This window comes from Scophthalmus maximus, chromosome 17 (assembly GCF_022379125.1).
Source record: "Scophthalmus maximus strain ysfricsl-2021 chromosome 17, ASM2237912v1, whole genome shotgun sequence".
NCBI classification, from domain to species: Eukaryota; Metazoa; Chordata; class Actinopteri; order Pleuronectiformes; family Scophthalmidae; genus Scophthalmus; species Scophthalmus maximus.
This window is the reverse complement of record NC_061531.1, coordinates 433,930-448,764: the sequence shown is the minus strand read 5'-3', so window position 1 is coordinate 448,764 and position 14,835 is coordinate 433,930. Positions and strand designations below refer to the sequence as shown.

The 14,835-nt window shown below is 42.6% G+C and overlaps 1 protein-coding gene across 2 annotated transcripts; it reads right to left on the bottom strand.

Annotated features, from left to right (window-relative positions):
• Window positions 1–174: 174 nt before the first annotated feature.
• cog1 (component of oligomeric golgi complex 1) lies at window positions 175–12,784 on the bottom strand. 2 transcript variants are annotated; one of them, XM_035615095.1, is made up of 16 exons: window positions 12,404–12,784; window positions 11,527–11,774; window positions 11,169–11,350; window positions 10,807–10,983; window positions 10,080–10,236; window positions 9,175–9,385; window positions 8,631–8,994; window positions 7,387–7,838; window positions 6,536–6,682; window positions 6,283–6,444; window positions 5,644–5,768; window positions 3,435–3,543; window positions 3,154–3,263; window positions 2,308–2,389; window positions 2,146–2,169; window positions 280–397 (listed from the first exon to the last, which is right to left on the bottom strand). In XM_035615095.1, exons 1-15 carry the CDS (start codon window positions 12,707–12,709, stop codon window positions 2,161–2,163), a joined length of 2,841 nt encoding a protein of 946 aa, XP_035470988.1. In that variant the 5' UTR covers window positions 12,710–12,784; the 3' UTR covers window positions 280–397; window positions 2,146–2,160. The 2 variants fall into 2 exon arrangements, with proteins under 2 accessions (XP_035470987.1, XP_035470988.1); XM_035615094.1 differs by lacking the exon at window positions 2,146–2,169 and having other exon boundaries at window positions 175–397.
• Between the last annotated feature and the right edge of the window lie 2,051 nt (window positions 12,785–14,835).

Sequence of the window (14,835 nt, the reverse complement as noted above, 5' to 3'; positions counted from 1 at the left end):
TCTGTAGACCAATGTCATATAAGTCAGTGATTTTCATATTCTCCTCTGCTGCTTTTTCTGCCATCATCTCTAAATGACACGTGTGACTATCACACGACACTGGTCTCCACAGAAGTGCTTGAATTTAGTCACAGTTGCATTAGTTAATTAAAGAAAGAGGCTTTTTTTTTTTTCAAAAGACAAAAATTTGATTTATTATACATATTTATTTTTACAAACTTTTTGCTAAGGCAAATAAAAAGTGTTGAGCGATAAAGGGTTATTTGGCCATGGCCGACAGCCAGCTGAGTTTAAATAAAGAAGGAGCTGCTGTGCCCTCATCCTGATCAGCGAGCTGTCTGAAGAGGCTGCCTGGCTGGAAGTTGTCCTCACTGTTGGCTGTGGAGGACGGAGGAGCCTGATGGAGGAAGGAGAACACATGAGGTCCACAGAGGTGTTGGTAGATTGTCCTTTTGATACCAAGTAAGAACATACAACACGACTGTCCATTGACCCTAGTCATCACCAATGTCACATTCTGCCAGGACATGGATTTATAAGCACACGCACACACGCACGCACAGCGATCTACTTCACACCATACTGAACTATGTCACATCCACAGGTTACATACAGGCAGTAAGGTGACCAGGATTAATCTGGCAATTTGCTGTGCTGACTTAATATGATGCCTTCTAATTAGAAATTTACTCCAACTTCCACCACTGCTGCAGAACGTCACTGTTTCACATGACAATATTTTTTACAAGAGCAAGGCTGCAGTTTTCTGAGTCAGGCGCTTCTAACGTCCTCTGGCAGTGATGTCCGACCTTTGTCCTAACTGGCTGAATGCTTCACGGACACGCACGGCATGCTCTACATTTTCATTCCAAGAACTTCAGATCTGTTTTCTTTGATTGCCGCGAAGTGGAAAACGCAACGACAACTGGAAATCACAATGCCAAATCATAAAGCACAACAACGAATTATGAAACCAACGACAAATAAGACCAGAAAGAATACTACCTTAATGGAAAAGGTAGGAACCTGTTATAGACAAAGTCCATCGCTGACTGGACAGACGCAATGTTTCAGCTCATTTTTACTTGTGAAAGCAAGATTTCCTTGTCATCAGGTTGCAACATATCCTCGATAGCAGGTCCTTATCGTTAGAAGTTAAATATCGTTGTGTTTTCTTGTTTGTCATTGTTTTTTTTATTGCCATTAATTGTGTGATTTCATGTTGTGTTTTACCATTTGCCATTATGATTTGCACTTCACGGCCACCACAATTCATCTCCTGTGGTTCTCTGATGGATGCAATTTATTTGCCACAGAGCTTTTTAAATGGAAAGAGGAAACACCTCAAATTTACGTAAGCACCTTAAAGACAGACATGAGGATCTGTAAACATAGTTCAGGCTGAGTGAGTATAAATTGAGTTTATGTTATTAACAATATGCCCTCAAAAAGTTATTAATTACCTCTGCCAAGGATGTTGTTTTCAAGCAGGATTACGCTAAAACTACAGAACAGATTTACTCACAAGTTTGTGAAAGCATGGGACATGGGCAAAGAAAGAAACCATTCAATTTGGGAGCAGATCTGAGAAAGGGGCACATCCAGGATTTTTCTTATCACTTGCTCTAAGATTGTGAGATGTTTTTGACATTTTCACAACTTTACAAGAGAATAATTCATGGATCTTGATGGAAAAAATCAGGCATATCTAGGGGACTGATATCTATGCGTGTGTGTAATTTGGTGTGGCTTAATTGAATTCAAGGGGTTCATGTACAGTTTCAAAAACAACAACATGGCGCTGGTCAAAACGCGAAACTTGAGGCTTCAAAGCGGCAGCTCACAAACCAACGGGTCACAGCAGGTCGCCACTTGGTTTAGGCTAACGCAGTGACAGTTCATGACATGGGTACATAGACAAGCTTCTTTACGAGATTAGTAAGATAAGATATAAGATATTCCTTTATTCGTCCCACAATGTGGAAATTTGGTTAGAATGGAGCAGAACAGTTTCTAGCCACCAGACCTTAAGAATCCTTTAAACAAGTAATAATGCACTCACACTGCAAAAGCACCAAAGCTAAACCAAGGTACTACTAAAACCAACACACCGAAACATACATGAACCCACACTGATTAACTTGCCTGGGTTTCTCGCACTCAGAATTGCTGGGAGGGGAGAGGGTGTGACAGACAACAACATTTATCCCGGTTGGAACAAAACAATGACATAGAGAAATGAAACAACAAAACTGAAATGTCCTGAACATAAAAACTCAGCTACCTGATCACCGCCGTGTTACTCACCAGCTGGTGCGGCGCATCAGAGCTCCTCGAGGCCAACTTGGATTTACGCACATTGGACATGCTGAGAGGCAGCAGTCCGAACCTGAAGAGGACAGAACAGACAGGTCAACATGATAATGACATCTGATGAGAAATATAGAAATGCTGTAAATAGTTCCAAGCTGTTTAGACCTGCCAGAAACAATTATACTATGTTACAGAGCCCAAATGATATATCGGTTAGCCGATAAAATGAAAATAAAAATCAGCCAACATGAACCTTTTCAGTCAGGTTCTTTCTCAAGTAGCTTTTTTAATAGCGTTCTGCTTGCGTGAAAACGTTAAGCATTTTGCCTTTTTTTCCCCCGAACTGAACGAAAATAAAGCTTTAGAAGATAAACAACTTTATACCCCTTGCAGTGAGAAAAAGTTTTCTTCATTTTCTTATTAGTATTGTATAAACATTTGAAAATGACACCCTGGTGTTTAGGGGAACATTAGGAAATTGTACCTACAGAAGATAACCTGGATTACTCTCTTCCCGTCTTACACACTCTGCATGTACATCGACCACATGGCATTGCAAGTATTTTCTCACCCAGTGTGAGACACTGTATCGTCTGTCAAACAGTTAGTTCAAGTGAAGGAGTAAACAACAGCAATACGCCATCACATCCCCCTACACGACATGGGCTTAAATTCCAGGAATGTGAGGAATCATCAAGGGTATTAATAAAGACCCAAGACCAATAAGCAGAATTAAAAACCTACACCAGACAGAAAATGTTGTGGTTTTGAAGTCTGAAAAGGTTCTATAAACTTGATTTAGCCTGGTCTAACCCTCTAACCCCAACCCAACCCACTGACCTGATCTGGCTGCTGGCCAGTGGCAGGATGTTGTAAGGCTCCTGGGAGTTGACGCTGCTGCTCCGTGAGGTAAACTGCTTCTCTGAGCCCGTCAGCAGTCCCAGCAGCACCTGAAACACAGCATTGCATCAGACTGGTCGCAACATGAGGAAACAAAGGCGCACAAACTTTTGGTAAGCGGCTCATCTCAGATCTAGTAATGCTTCCATGTTCATCAAGCTACAGGTAAGACTGCATTTCTTTTTGCGCGTGTGTCTGTAATTGTGAGGGTCCGAAAGTACCGAAGTCCTCTGGGACAGGCGGTTGAGGTTGGTGTTCAGCGGAGGCGTGAACACATCCAGATCAAAGGGGTCGATGAACCTCTCCAGCCAATCACAGACCTCGGGGAATCTGGAAGACAGATCAAATTTACAACAAATCAGGTGTCAACCTATCAAATCATCCTTTAGAGACACCACTTATCCTTGAGGGGTCACAGGGGCTGGAGCCAATCCCAACAGACATTACAGTAGGTGCAGAGTTTCCCATACAAATATCTTTACACTTAACGCAAAATAAAAGATCTCTAAGGTGCATTCACACTGAACGCGATGCGAATTATTCGTGCAAATATAGATTACATAGAAAGTCAGTACAAAGACGCGACTAGATGCGTTGACGAGATTTTGCAGCGTTACTTCAGCAGAGCAGATCTCAGTCTGTCACCCTGCAGCGTACTGCTCCTCAAGCTGTATGTGCACTCACGTTCACATGCGGGGAGTGCTCATCTGTGTTCTTATTAAAGTTATCATTGTAGTGGCTGTTCTCAACATGTAGGCTGTTTGGCCACTTATTGAAACTCCAAAAAGTGACCTGCAGTAATATGCAACAATATATTCAATTATATGTAATATGCAAATTCCTGGCATCCTGTGCAACACATTGAGTGCTGATTAATTAATTAAGAAATCAACTACTTAATCGCACAATTTGCTGTGATTAATTGCGATTAATCACATTTTTATTTCTTGGGACTGAAGTTTGTAATAATGGATATTAAAATGTAAAATGATAGAATTAATGTAGAATCAACACAAAGGATGTATTTAGATTCAAATACTATTGTTTAATAGCATCTTTTTAACTTTGAGCACAGATTCTCTCCTGTGTACTACAGATTTCCAATAAAACCACCGCCGACGTGTCCAGATATCTATCATCTAAATATCTGGACACGTCGGGTAACCATCTCCTGTGTGAGCTGTGATGTGACAGGCAGTGAGTGCATCAACCTGGAAACCACAACACTCTTCACACACATTCTCTGCCTTTTCCTTGTTTCTGAAAAAAATCATCAGACTATATGCAGGGCTTTTTTCTGTCATGTTGAGCGTTTTCACTGCAATAGATGATGAGTGTAAACTCCAGCTGCTTAAATGCGGAACCACATATTAACACGTCAAGTTAATCCTCTCTGTCCTCACTACACAGAGCATCCGCTCAACCTACTTCCTGTTTCTTTCAACATAAGAGTATCCTGCAATATATTCATCACAGTTTCTTTTTGACGTCCATCATGAAAGTGACAAACAATTCCTGTTTCGCGTGTGTATCGCATATTTCCCTGTGTCACTTCTCACGTGTGTTTTCGTGATAAAAAATACTTTAATCTCCATAAACTCCTTCCTTGTCTGTATCCATTTATAGCCAGGATGGCTAATGGCTAACGGTTATGCGGCACACGTCGTCACACAGGTCAGCCGCCACAGGGAGAAAACACAATGTGTCAATGGCTTTACATTTTTTAAACGCGTTAAATATTTTACAATTAACACAAATATTAACGTTTTAATTTTGACAGGACTAATATATATATATATATTTTGAAAATAGTTTGTTCCTGTTTTTTTAACTGTGTTTTTGTTTGTATGTTTTCTACAGTGTGTGATACTGTGCTGCTGAGACAAACGACTTTCCCCGGCACCAGAATAATAACGTTCTATTCTATTCTATTTTCTCAGGAACACTACGTACATGAAACTGTGCACTATGCACTGCGTCCGGGAAAGTGTCGGTGTCTGTATCAGTGTCAGAGTCTGTGTGGTGGAGAGTATAATATATAATTTCATTTGGCAACAGCAGTAGCTAAAAGTTTTAGAACCACCAAAGGGTTTGATCCCCCACCGGCAGGATAAATCTGGCCAGCACTTACCCTTCTCTCATTACCACCACTAAGGTGAACAGAGACTCGTAACCCCAACCGCTCCACTGGAGCTGGGACTGGGCTGCTTCCAGGTATATACAGTCTCTAAAAGTAGGTGATGCAACTATGTGATAAATCATAATATTGATCCTCAACACTTAGGTACCCAAGAATCGTGACAGTATGGAATCAGGAGATAAGTGTATTGTCCCAGTCCTAATATAAATGGACATGTAACAGCCTCTATTGAGTGTTGCAATCCCCCTGCAGCAGGCTGCATGGAACAAATTTGTAACGAGGAACAATACCTGATGTCTTGATGGTATCGGGAGCTCTTGCCCTCCTCTAGTCTGCTGCCCAGTGTGGTGTTGAGGTAACGGAGGTCAAATAACAGCTGCAAGGCTCTGTTCTGAGTCATGGGGAAGACGCCCTCCTGGAGGATGGAGGAGCAGAAGAAAAGCAAGGAGAGTTATTCATGAAGCTAATGGTGATTACTCCTGTTGCCACAGTTTTCCCTTCTCATTTCCTTTGACCAGTCTCTTTCTTCTCTTTGCCACCCTCTCTTTCCTCCTTTCTTCTGCCTCTTCTACCTCCCAGCTCCTTCTTTCTTACTACTACTCCCCGTTTTCCTCACCTGCAGATGTCCCTTAAACCTAAACCCTGTTTCTTTGCAATCATCATGAAGAATACTCTTGTTCAAAGATGTTTCCCATATTACGGAATAAGAAAAACGAGGGTCTTTAAAATCATATTGACACAAACCAGCCTTACTTTTCTTTCTTTTGAACTGTGTTTCAACCGAATATGAGAATTCCAGTTAGACCAGACCGTTCAGCAAACATCCCTTCAGCAATCGTCAGGCAATGACACAAATATTACAGCAATGTCCCTGCCAAATTAGGTTTTGAGTAATACAATTTGTGTGCGTGTGTGTGTGTGTGTGTTACCTTGGCGCGGGCCTTCTGCGAGAGGCTCTGGTAATGGTGCAGGGCCTCAGCCAGACAGGACTGCAGAAGCTCCTGCAGGGTGGGCCGGGGCAGGGCGTGACCCCCCACCCTGTTCACCTCCACGCACAGCTGGAAAAGCAGCGACTGAACAAACCAAGATGGCTGCAGAGGACAAAGAGTTTCACATCAGATCTCTGAGTAGAGCCAGCAATCACTGTGCCTCCTGTGTTCCAGGAGATGCTGAGCATCTGACCTGCACTGGAAGACGGATTTTGGACGTGATGCTGCTCCCCGACTCTGCCTCTTCTTGGATCTCCAGGTCCTCCCAGTTTGTGGCTGTTGTTAGGATGGCACCAGCAGACTCTGCATGCAGCACTGTGCCAAACTTATCCAGCAACACCTGTCACCACACAACAACAGTGTAACTATGCATGGAACAACTCCGGTAAGATTAAAAGCTGCAATAAAACATTTTTTCTTCTGCTACTTGGGTGCACTGGAACAAATAACACATTCTAATGTCACCATACAAATTTGTTATGACTATAATGGCCGCAAATAACTGTCACTTTCAACATCCAGTAGCCACAGAGCAATATTATCATTCATGTGGAGTCATGTTTGTGTCAACCTGATATAGTATATTATATATATAATATAACATTTACAGTTGATTATGAAACTGGATTGGTTCAGATGAGTAGGTGGTCCGTCATTTGTGTTCACACTGCGTCTTTTTTTGAAACACTAACCCTGCTAAAAGAATGTGGCAACATGTGTCTCAGTCCACCTCCTAATGTGGTCCGACATCTCAAATGTGTCCTCAGTGCATGTTGGGTGTGTTAACACCTGTAATTTAAGGCTGTCCACTTGTGATCAGATCGGTCAGGATTGAAGTTAATACCAGGTCTGCGTAGGGCCGTACACTGTTCTAAAAAGGATGCTCATGCTCACATTCTACTGCTTATTACACCCTGTGACTTGCACTCTGTTTTTGTCACTGCCAATCACATTTCTACACTTCTCAACACAAATCACACTCTATGCTCCATGTAGCAAATACAATTTCACAGATGTACATCGACCGTTCTGACAGTGTCTGACTTTGGAGAGGGCGGAGCTCCAGATGCGGTAGGCATCCATGCTGCAGTTGAGAAGCTCCTCCTTCAAACCTTCCCACTTGGCCTGGGCGGGGCTGACCTCTGTGGTGGCCCTGGCTTTGCCCAGTTTCTTGCCCTGCCTGGGGGTCCCCTTGGCCATGGCGCCCCTGTTTTTTCCTAGGATGCAATGCTTCAGGTTAGGGCAGAGTTCGCCCATGGACTGGCACAGCCTGGCCATGAAAAGGACCGAGCTGAGGCAGCTAGGGCTGGGGTGAGGTGAGGCTGCGGCCAGTTCAGAGTGGATGGAGGACAGGATGTGGCGAACACAGGCCAGGGAGCCTTCACGTAAAGCCTCCTCCACTGCTGGTGAATCCATGAAGCGGTTGAATGAGGATGCTGACGAGGCCTCTGCAGGTCCAGAGGAGGAGGAGGCTGTGACTGAGAATGAGTCAGACCCTGCACAGCAAGGAAGATTAACATTTATCACTATTCACTATCTAATAAATAAATATTTACACATTTTCATGGCAATGCATTCAATACTTTTCAATACAGCACAACCTGTTGGCCAAACTGTCAGCTTTGTACACAGATACTGTGTTTAGTTGCTGAATTATCACAAATATAGGCTGTTATTGGTCTTCAGAGGATAAACCACCTGACTTTTGCTCTATTACCACCTTTCATGAACTTGCATGGACCAAATTCACGTCTGTCAATCTCCACAGTAGCTCGTAAAATCAATTTTTTTACTTAAAGTCGTAACTACACTTTACACAATCACTTAATTACTAGTGCTCGTCTCTTTTCTGATCAAAAGCAGCACACTATGAATCAGCGCCATGTTTACTGCTGTTGTAGTTTTGTAGACTTATATGGAGTCACTGTTGTTGTATAGTCCTCTGCATTACCACCACCCGGTGGACTTAAGCATAACACCTTCTTGTAGCCTTCAGTTAGTCAAACGTCAGAAGACGAATTTGCCTAATCTCCTCTGGTCTTTAGACAACAGTGGTAACAGTCTGCAGTAGCGTTTTAGTTCCTTGAAAAATTTTCCCGGGACTATCATTTCAAGGTACCTTTAGTCAAAACGCATGTTGTATGTGGAACAGAGACTGCAAATACTTACTTTTTACCTATCAGGTACAACTTGGAGATCAACAACCAACCTGCATCAGTAAATCTGTCTGAACATTGCACTGGCTAAAACAGACTAGCACACATTGGCTCAGTCTGAATTGCACCCACCTGTATTCTGGGAGGGAAGGTAGTGCTGGAGGTCATCCAGCCTGGCCTTCAGCTTTGCGTCCATGGAAGAGCAGAAGCTCTGAACACAAGGTGTCAGTGCCTGGGTCTTCATGGCCAGGCCACTCCTCTGCTGCTGCTGCCCCTGCTGGCTGACGCTGACCCAACCTGCATCACTCAGCAGGTCCCCTGGAGACTCTGACCACAGGAAGGAGGCCACATCTACCTCGTACTGGGCCCTGCTGCCAGATCCGGGATTGGTACCTGCAGAAGTGTGGATGGTCTGGCCCTCCAGATCCCTCACAGCGGAGGTGAGGAGCTGGACAGAACACGCCGAGATGGCCTCAGTTTCTTCTTTGGTAATGGCCTTGATAATGAAAAGAAGGAATCATTGTAGTAATACAATATGTACTATTTTTACCACATCAGCAAGCAGGCCTGTCAGTGTGGCGAGAGCACAAATGCATACAAAGTCAATAGACATATTTATTCAGATGCTGCAAACAGCTGACAGCTCTAATAACCATGACACTAGAAGGGCACCAACCTGCAGGCGCTGAAGAAAGAGCTGCTGGAGAAAGTTATCCCAGACAGCCAGGGGGCGCTCCAGCAGCCGCTGGCACACAGTGTTCCAGTGCTGACTGATTGAGTCGGTGGACAGGAGGTCCCACACAGCATCTCTGATGGCTGCCAGCCCCTTCAGGCTCTTGATGTAGACCAGAAGGCTGCCAACACCATGGCAAATGTCCTCCTTACACCTGACAACAGAAGAGGAGGCATTTATCAGCTATCATAGAGAATTCATCAGTGACAAGTTAGCTGATTGATGGGTTTAAGTCTTTTTTTAAACAAATTTAAAAAGGCAACAAAAAAATATTGTTTTATTGGCCTTTATTCAATAAATAAATGAAGGCTGAATATTTGACAGATTTGCTGAACTGCAAGATAATAGCACAAACAATAAAGGCCAGGATAAAACAAACACAGAGGGGGATTCAAATAACTGTAGTATCATTTCTTACAAGTAAGTTTTTTCTTTACAGCACAATTTGGTAAAGTCATTGATACCGCTGCGGCCATGTATTAAAAATACACCTCGGTGCTTTAGAATAATTTCAAAAGTTTGTCTGGTCCCTAAACATATGTTGTAGACTGCATGTTTTCCTGTAGCAATTAATTCCAATACACTTTTTTTTAAAAACCAGCAAATATTTCCTCACGGTTCTCTAGCTGTCGGTTCTGTGTGCGCCGAAAGAAAATCTGGGTTTTCAAAACTAAAAGTCTACACTTCAATCATATCTTTATTGCTTCATTTCAAATTCATTATGGTTGTGTAAAGAGGCAAAACTACAAAAACTGTCACTGTATTCCAAATACTTATGGACCTGACTGTATGTTAAACACCTGGGACAAAAGTAACAGCTGATACAAAAAGATGAGCAGTGTCCTTACGTATCAATCCACTGCTGCAGGGTGTCACGGAGCTGTTCTCTCTGGATTGGCTGAGCCAGGGTGCGGAGGGCTGGCTGGAACTCAGTGATGGAGGGAGGCAGATACTTGAACCAACTACCTGTACTTGTCTCTTCCTGCAACACCTTCCGGACTTTAGCTGAGGAGCGAGACAAGATCGACAGAGGAGACACTGTATCACACTGTTAAACAAACCATCTTTGCACAATTACAAAATAATTAAATTAAATTGATTAAAATTCTAACTAGATAAAAGCTTTTAAAAAATGTTTTAAGAAAGGATTTGAAAGCAGTAACACGTGTAGCAAATCAACTATCCATTCACAAACTATCCATTCAGAGATTTGCTGAAATGAAAAACAGTGGACATACAGGAAAAGACCTAGATAAATGTAATAAAAGTGTGTTAACTCTTTTTTTTTTTAAAAACCTATCCTACAACATACATAGTTACCCCTGCATGCTAAACAATAGTATTTCTGAGTTGCCATATCTTACTTGGTTGAATTATCCTGAATATAACAATATATATCATGTCTGGCTGGGACGAGTAGTGCCTATGCCAAAAGTCTGTTAATAAAGGAGGAAAACTGAGCTACAACAACCTGGATATCAAAGGGACATCTCCTGTCTAAGATTGTTCTAGCTGACTCTCGGTATCGAAATCAAGAAAAAGTATCCTGGTGTCCATGGTGTCCCAGCTGTTTACCTGCAGGACTGGTTGTGGTTACATTTTCTAGGATAGAGAACAGCATGCCACAGCTCAGGGCTCCCTCCCCTGGCCTGGGGCCTCCCTCTGGGGGCAGGTAGAAGACGGCGTAGGCCTGGAACAAAGTGGTGACCAGCAACTCCACCAGGCTGCACACCTGAGCCTTGATCCCTGCACCTGGATAAAATGTCCATGTTAATGAACTGGTACACATTTGCAAAACAATGATAGTACGAACAACACTTCCTGCTCTGCTTCACAGTAAAAGCCTTTGTGCTTCTTGCCTTTCGTGTAAAATTAAATTGATAGTGCATCTGGCATTAAAACAAGCACATTTGCATATGTAACATATGGTAAAATACCATGCTGTGGTTGGTTGAGTAGTTGATGGATAGAGGATTTCCGGGCCAGCAAGAAGTCAGCCAGGGCTTGGCGTGGCGAGCTGTCCTCCAGCAGCATGGTGGACACCAGGGCCTCAGCGATAGCCTGGTCCAACACTGCCCGGCCCCGCAGCAAAGACCTGCTGTCCAGCAGAATGGTGGACCTGCAAAAAGCCAGGCTGCTTACTGACCTATGATGTCACTTTCAGTAACTTTCACGTGCGGATCTATCACTGATTCTTTCAGTTCTGTGGCCTGTAGTTTCTGCTGCATGAGCGTGGATTTCACTATGTGACAACATGTCTTCCAAAAGACACAAGAAGGAATCTACATCCAGTACCTGAAGTGTCCGGTGGTGGCAACCTGCCGGACCAGAATAGGGAAGCGAGTCAGGATGGGGCTGTAGTGGCCCACTGTAGCAGTTTCCAGCTGAAGCAGACAGTGCAGGTGGCAGCACAGCAGATACAGCTGAGTGGCCTGGAGGTACTGGGACGCCTCCATGGCACTCCAGATGCGCTCTGGGATCTCCAAGAGGAGCTTGATCTGGGAGGCCATGGTGTAGAACTTCTCCTGACACTGCCTCTGGCTCTACAGCAGGATGACACACATGTATATGTGGCAGGCTACAAAGACCTTAGATATCAGTGATATAAGGATAATAAGTAAAAACACAAGACAATATTGTGATGAACACTAATACAATGATGCATTAGATATGTGAATTTCAGGTCATATATGCAATGTAAAAAACCCACTATAAAGCCGATAGTGGTTTAACCAAGTGCATTCCCATCTCTCTTTGTTTATGAAGACATGTCCCCGATTTTTATTATAGAAAAAGATTATGACTTACTGTCCCCTTTGCAGGACAGCAAAAACCACCACGACACAGAAGTGTTCAGACAATTTACAGCAGATTAGAAGTTATTCACCAGCAGCTTTTTAGCTCTGGTCACCGGAGTGGAGGTGAAAGCTACACCACCTCACGATACAGTACACTGACAGATGATCTGTCGTCGCCCGACTGATCCGGGTTTCACTTGGAGTCGCTCTGCGCGTAAAGCAATGACGTAACTGGGGTGAATAACTGCATTAACAGCATATCATAAATGAATTGGGACTTTTTTGACATGGACCCTGGTGATCCTAAGATAACGGAGCTCTCGGGCTTTGGACGCAGGTGTACTGAAACAGGTGTAGTTTGGTAAACCGTTCACCTCCAGTCTGCAGCTGTTCGCACCGGGTTTGACTTGTTTGAGCCTGTGGCAGTACTGGTGCATGTCCTGGATGGACTGGACCACGCTCTCAGAACACTGCCTCATCTCTCCGATGGTGTCGGCGGCGTCGATCAGGTCCCGGTAGCGCTCGCCAACCATCTGCCTCAGCTCCTCCTTCTTCTGCTCGATTTCCCCGCGGACTTTGCGCTCGATCCGGCGGATCTCTTCGGTGTTGTAGCGCTCGAAGAGACCAGCCGGGTCTCTAATCTCCGAGACCCGGAGGGTCGGCGCAGGATCATCTGCCATCGCACCACCACAACAACAACTTCTGCCGCTGCAGGGACTCCAACAACCCGGAAGACCGAAGGGCGATACACTTCCTGCTTCCACGTAGGTCAAAATGTGATGACGCCGGAGTGTGATGTGTTCATTGGTTACCAAAGCTGTCAGTCAGGGAACACTTCCGGTACGGGCTTGATGCCGCCCACCCAAACTGCTGAACCAATCAAATGATTACAAAAATCAAGGGCGTAACATGACATAATACACATATTTAATTCAATTCAATTTCAATTCAATTTCATTAGTATACTGCCATATCACAACATACATTGTCTCAAGGCACTTTACATAGTGAGGTCAATATTACAATATTACAGGGAAAACCCAACAAATCCCACAATGAGCAAAACACTTAACGACGGTAGAGAGAAAAAACTCCCTTTTAACAGGAAGAAATCTCTGAAAGAACCAGACTCAGTTGTGGGCGGTCATCTGTCTCGACTGGTTGGGGTGAGGAGAGAAATGGGGAAGAGAGGAGAAGTGGGCAGAAAGAGGGTGGGAGGAGAGACAGTAGGAGAGAAGAGAGAGAGAGGACAGTTGTACAACCGCCAATTTAGTCTCTACCATACTGATACTTATAATTACAAAAAAATACAATTATGCTGTTGTTATTATTAGTGATAATAATAATAATGAGAATAATAATAATAATAATAACAATAATAATGACGGGTTTGGGTCCTGCAGCTCTGGGGTCAGAGATACACTAGGAGAGAGAGAAAACAGAGTTAGTGAAATGTAATGTAAATACATTTGGGCAGCGAGAGAGAGAGAGAGAGAGAGAGAGAGAGAGGGAGAGAGAGAGAGAGAGGGAGAAGGAGAGAGATTTTGATTTTTAAAAAACAATGTTTAATAAGATTTACCAGAGAACATCACGGTCCTCTACAAATGAAATGAGAAAAAAAACACACACAACAACAACAACACAAAACAAAAAACAACTGAAAAAACAGAGAAGGAGAGAGAGAGAGAGAAGGAGGGAGAAGGAGAGAGCGAGAAAGGGAGAGAGATATTTAAAACAATATGAATGGTCATCTTAACAAGTCTTCAAGTAATTCACAATTCCGTAAATGATCATACAATGCAAACCAAAAAAATTAAATGAGGCAACATGAATAAACCAATAAGCAAACAACATAACACACATAAGAACACACACAGGAGGTTTACTTGATAATGTTGAAGAGTTTGCACAAGTTAATATTTCTATGTAAATTTAAAGGTGATTAAATATGTAATCTCTTCTAGAATTTCATTTTGTGGATGTAAAATCTGACTAAAATAATGAGCAAATTAGCGATGTATAGTTATTTTCTGCAAAAGTTGGAATTGCTCAATTTTCTTTGTGAAATTTCCTTACCAAAATAATAAATTTAACTGAATAAATAAGATTTTGATTCCACTATATGATAAACAAAGAACATTTGTTTTTTTTGCATCAGGAAAACATTTACAGATAATGGAGTTCCTGGAGTAATATCTATGTGTAACTTTAAATAACTTTAATTGTTTAATTTTGTTGGGTAGCATATATTGTATGGGAGAGTAACGGTTCCCTGTTGTACCATCAAGATCTCTGTTTTTCCATTTGCATTTAATAGGTAATTTTGTTTTTGACATTGAGTGAGATTATGATGAACGTGTAGTTGTACTTTTTGTTATAAAAGTAAATGTGATTAACAGAAATGTTGTAGTTGGTATCAGTGTCAAATATATTTGTACAAATATAATTAACATATGATGCTGGATGACAGTATTAATGACAGTGCTAAACTCATTTGGGGAGACAGGAACACTATATTTATTTATAAAATCTATGAATTAAGAAGTCCTTCAAGCTTTTTACAAGCTAAATGTTGTTAAAACAAATTTTGACATAACGATTTGTTTCTGTATGAGCTATTGACATTCTTCCATTTAAAAAAAACACTTGTGAGGGCAATGGTATTTCATTGCAGGGACCTATAAGAGGCAAACACATAGGAACTTGCCTATTAGAATTGGAGAGTTTGATAGGATGTTTACTGACAGTATAAGTACACATCAATAAAAAGTTAAGACCTACCTACTACTACAACTGGGGGCGGCTC

Excerpts from the sequence above, each read along its gene's own strand:
- cog1 (XM_035615094.1), bottom strand. The coding sequence starts at position 12,709 with ATGGCAGATGATCCTGCGCCGACCCTCCGGGTCTCGGAGATTAGAGAC. Across the intron at positions 10,237-10,806 it reads AACCACAACCAGTCCTGCAG|CTAAAGTCCGGAAGGTGTTG; the intron begins GTAAACAGCTGG and ends CTCGCTCCTCAG. Across the intron at positions 2,390-3,153 it reads CTGGCCAGCAGCCAGATCAG|GTTCGGACTGCTGCCTCTCA; the intron begins GTCAGTGGGTTG and ends TGTCCTCTTCAG.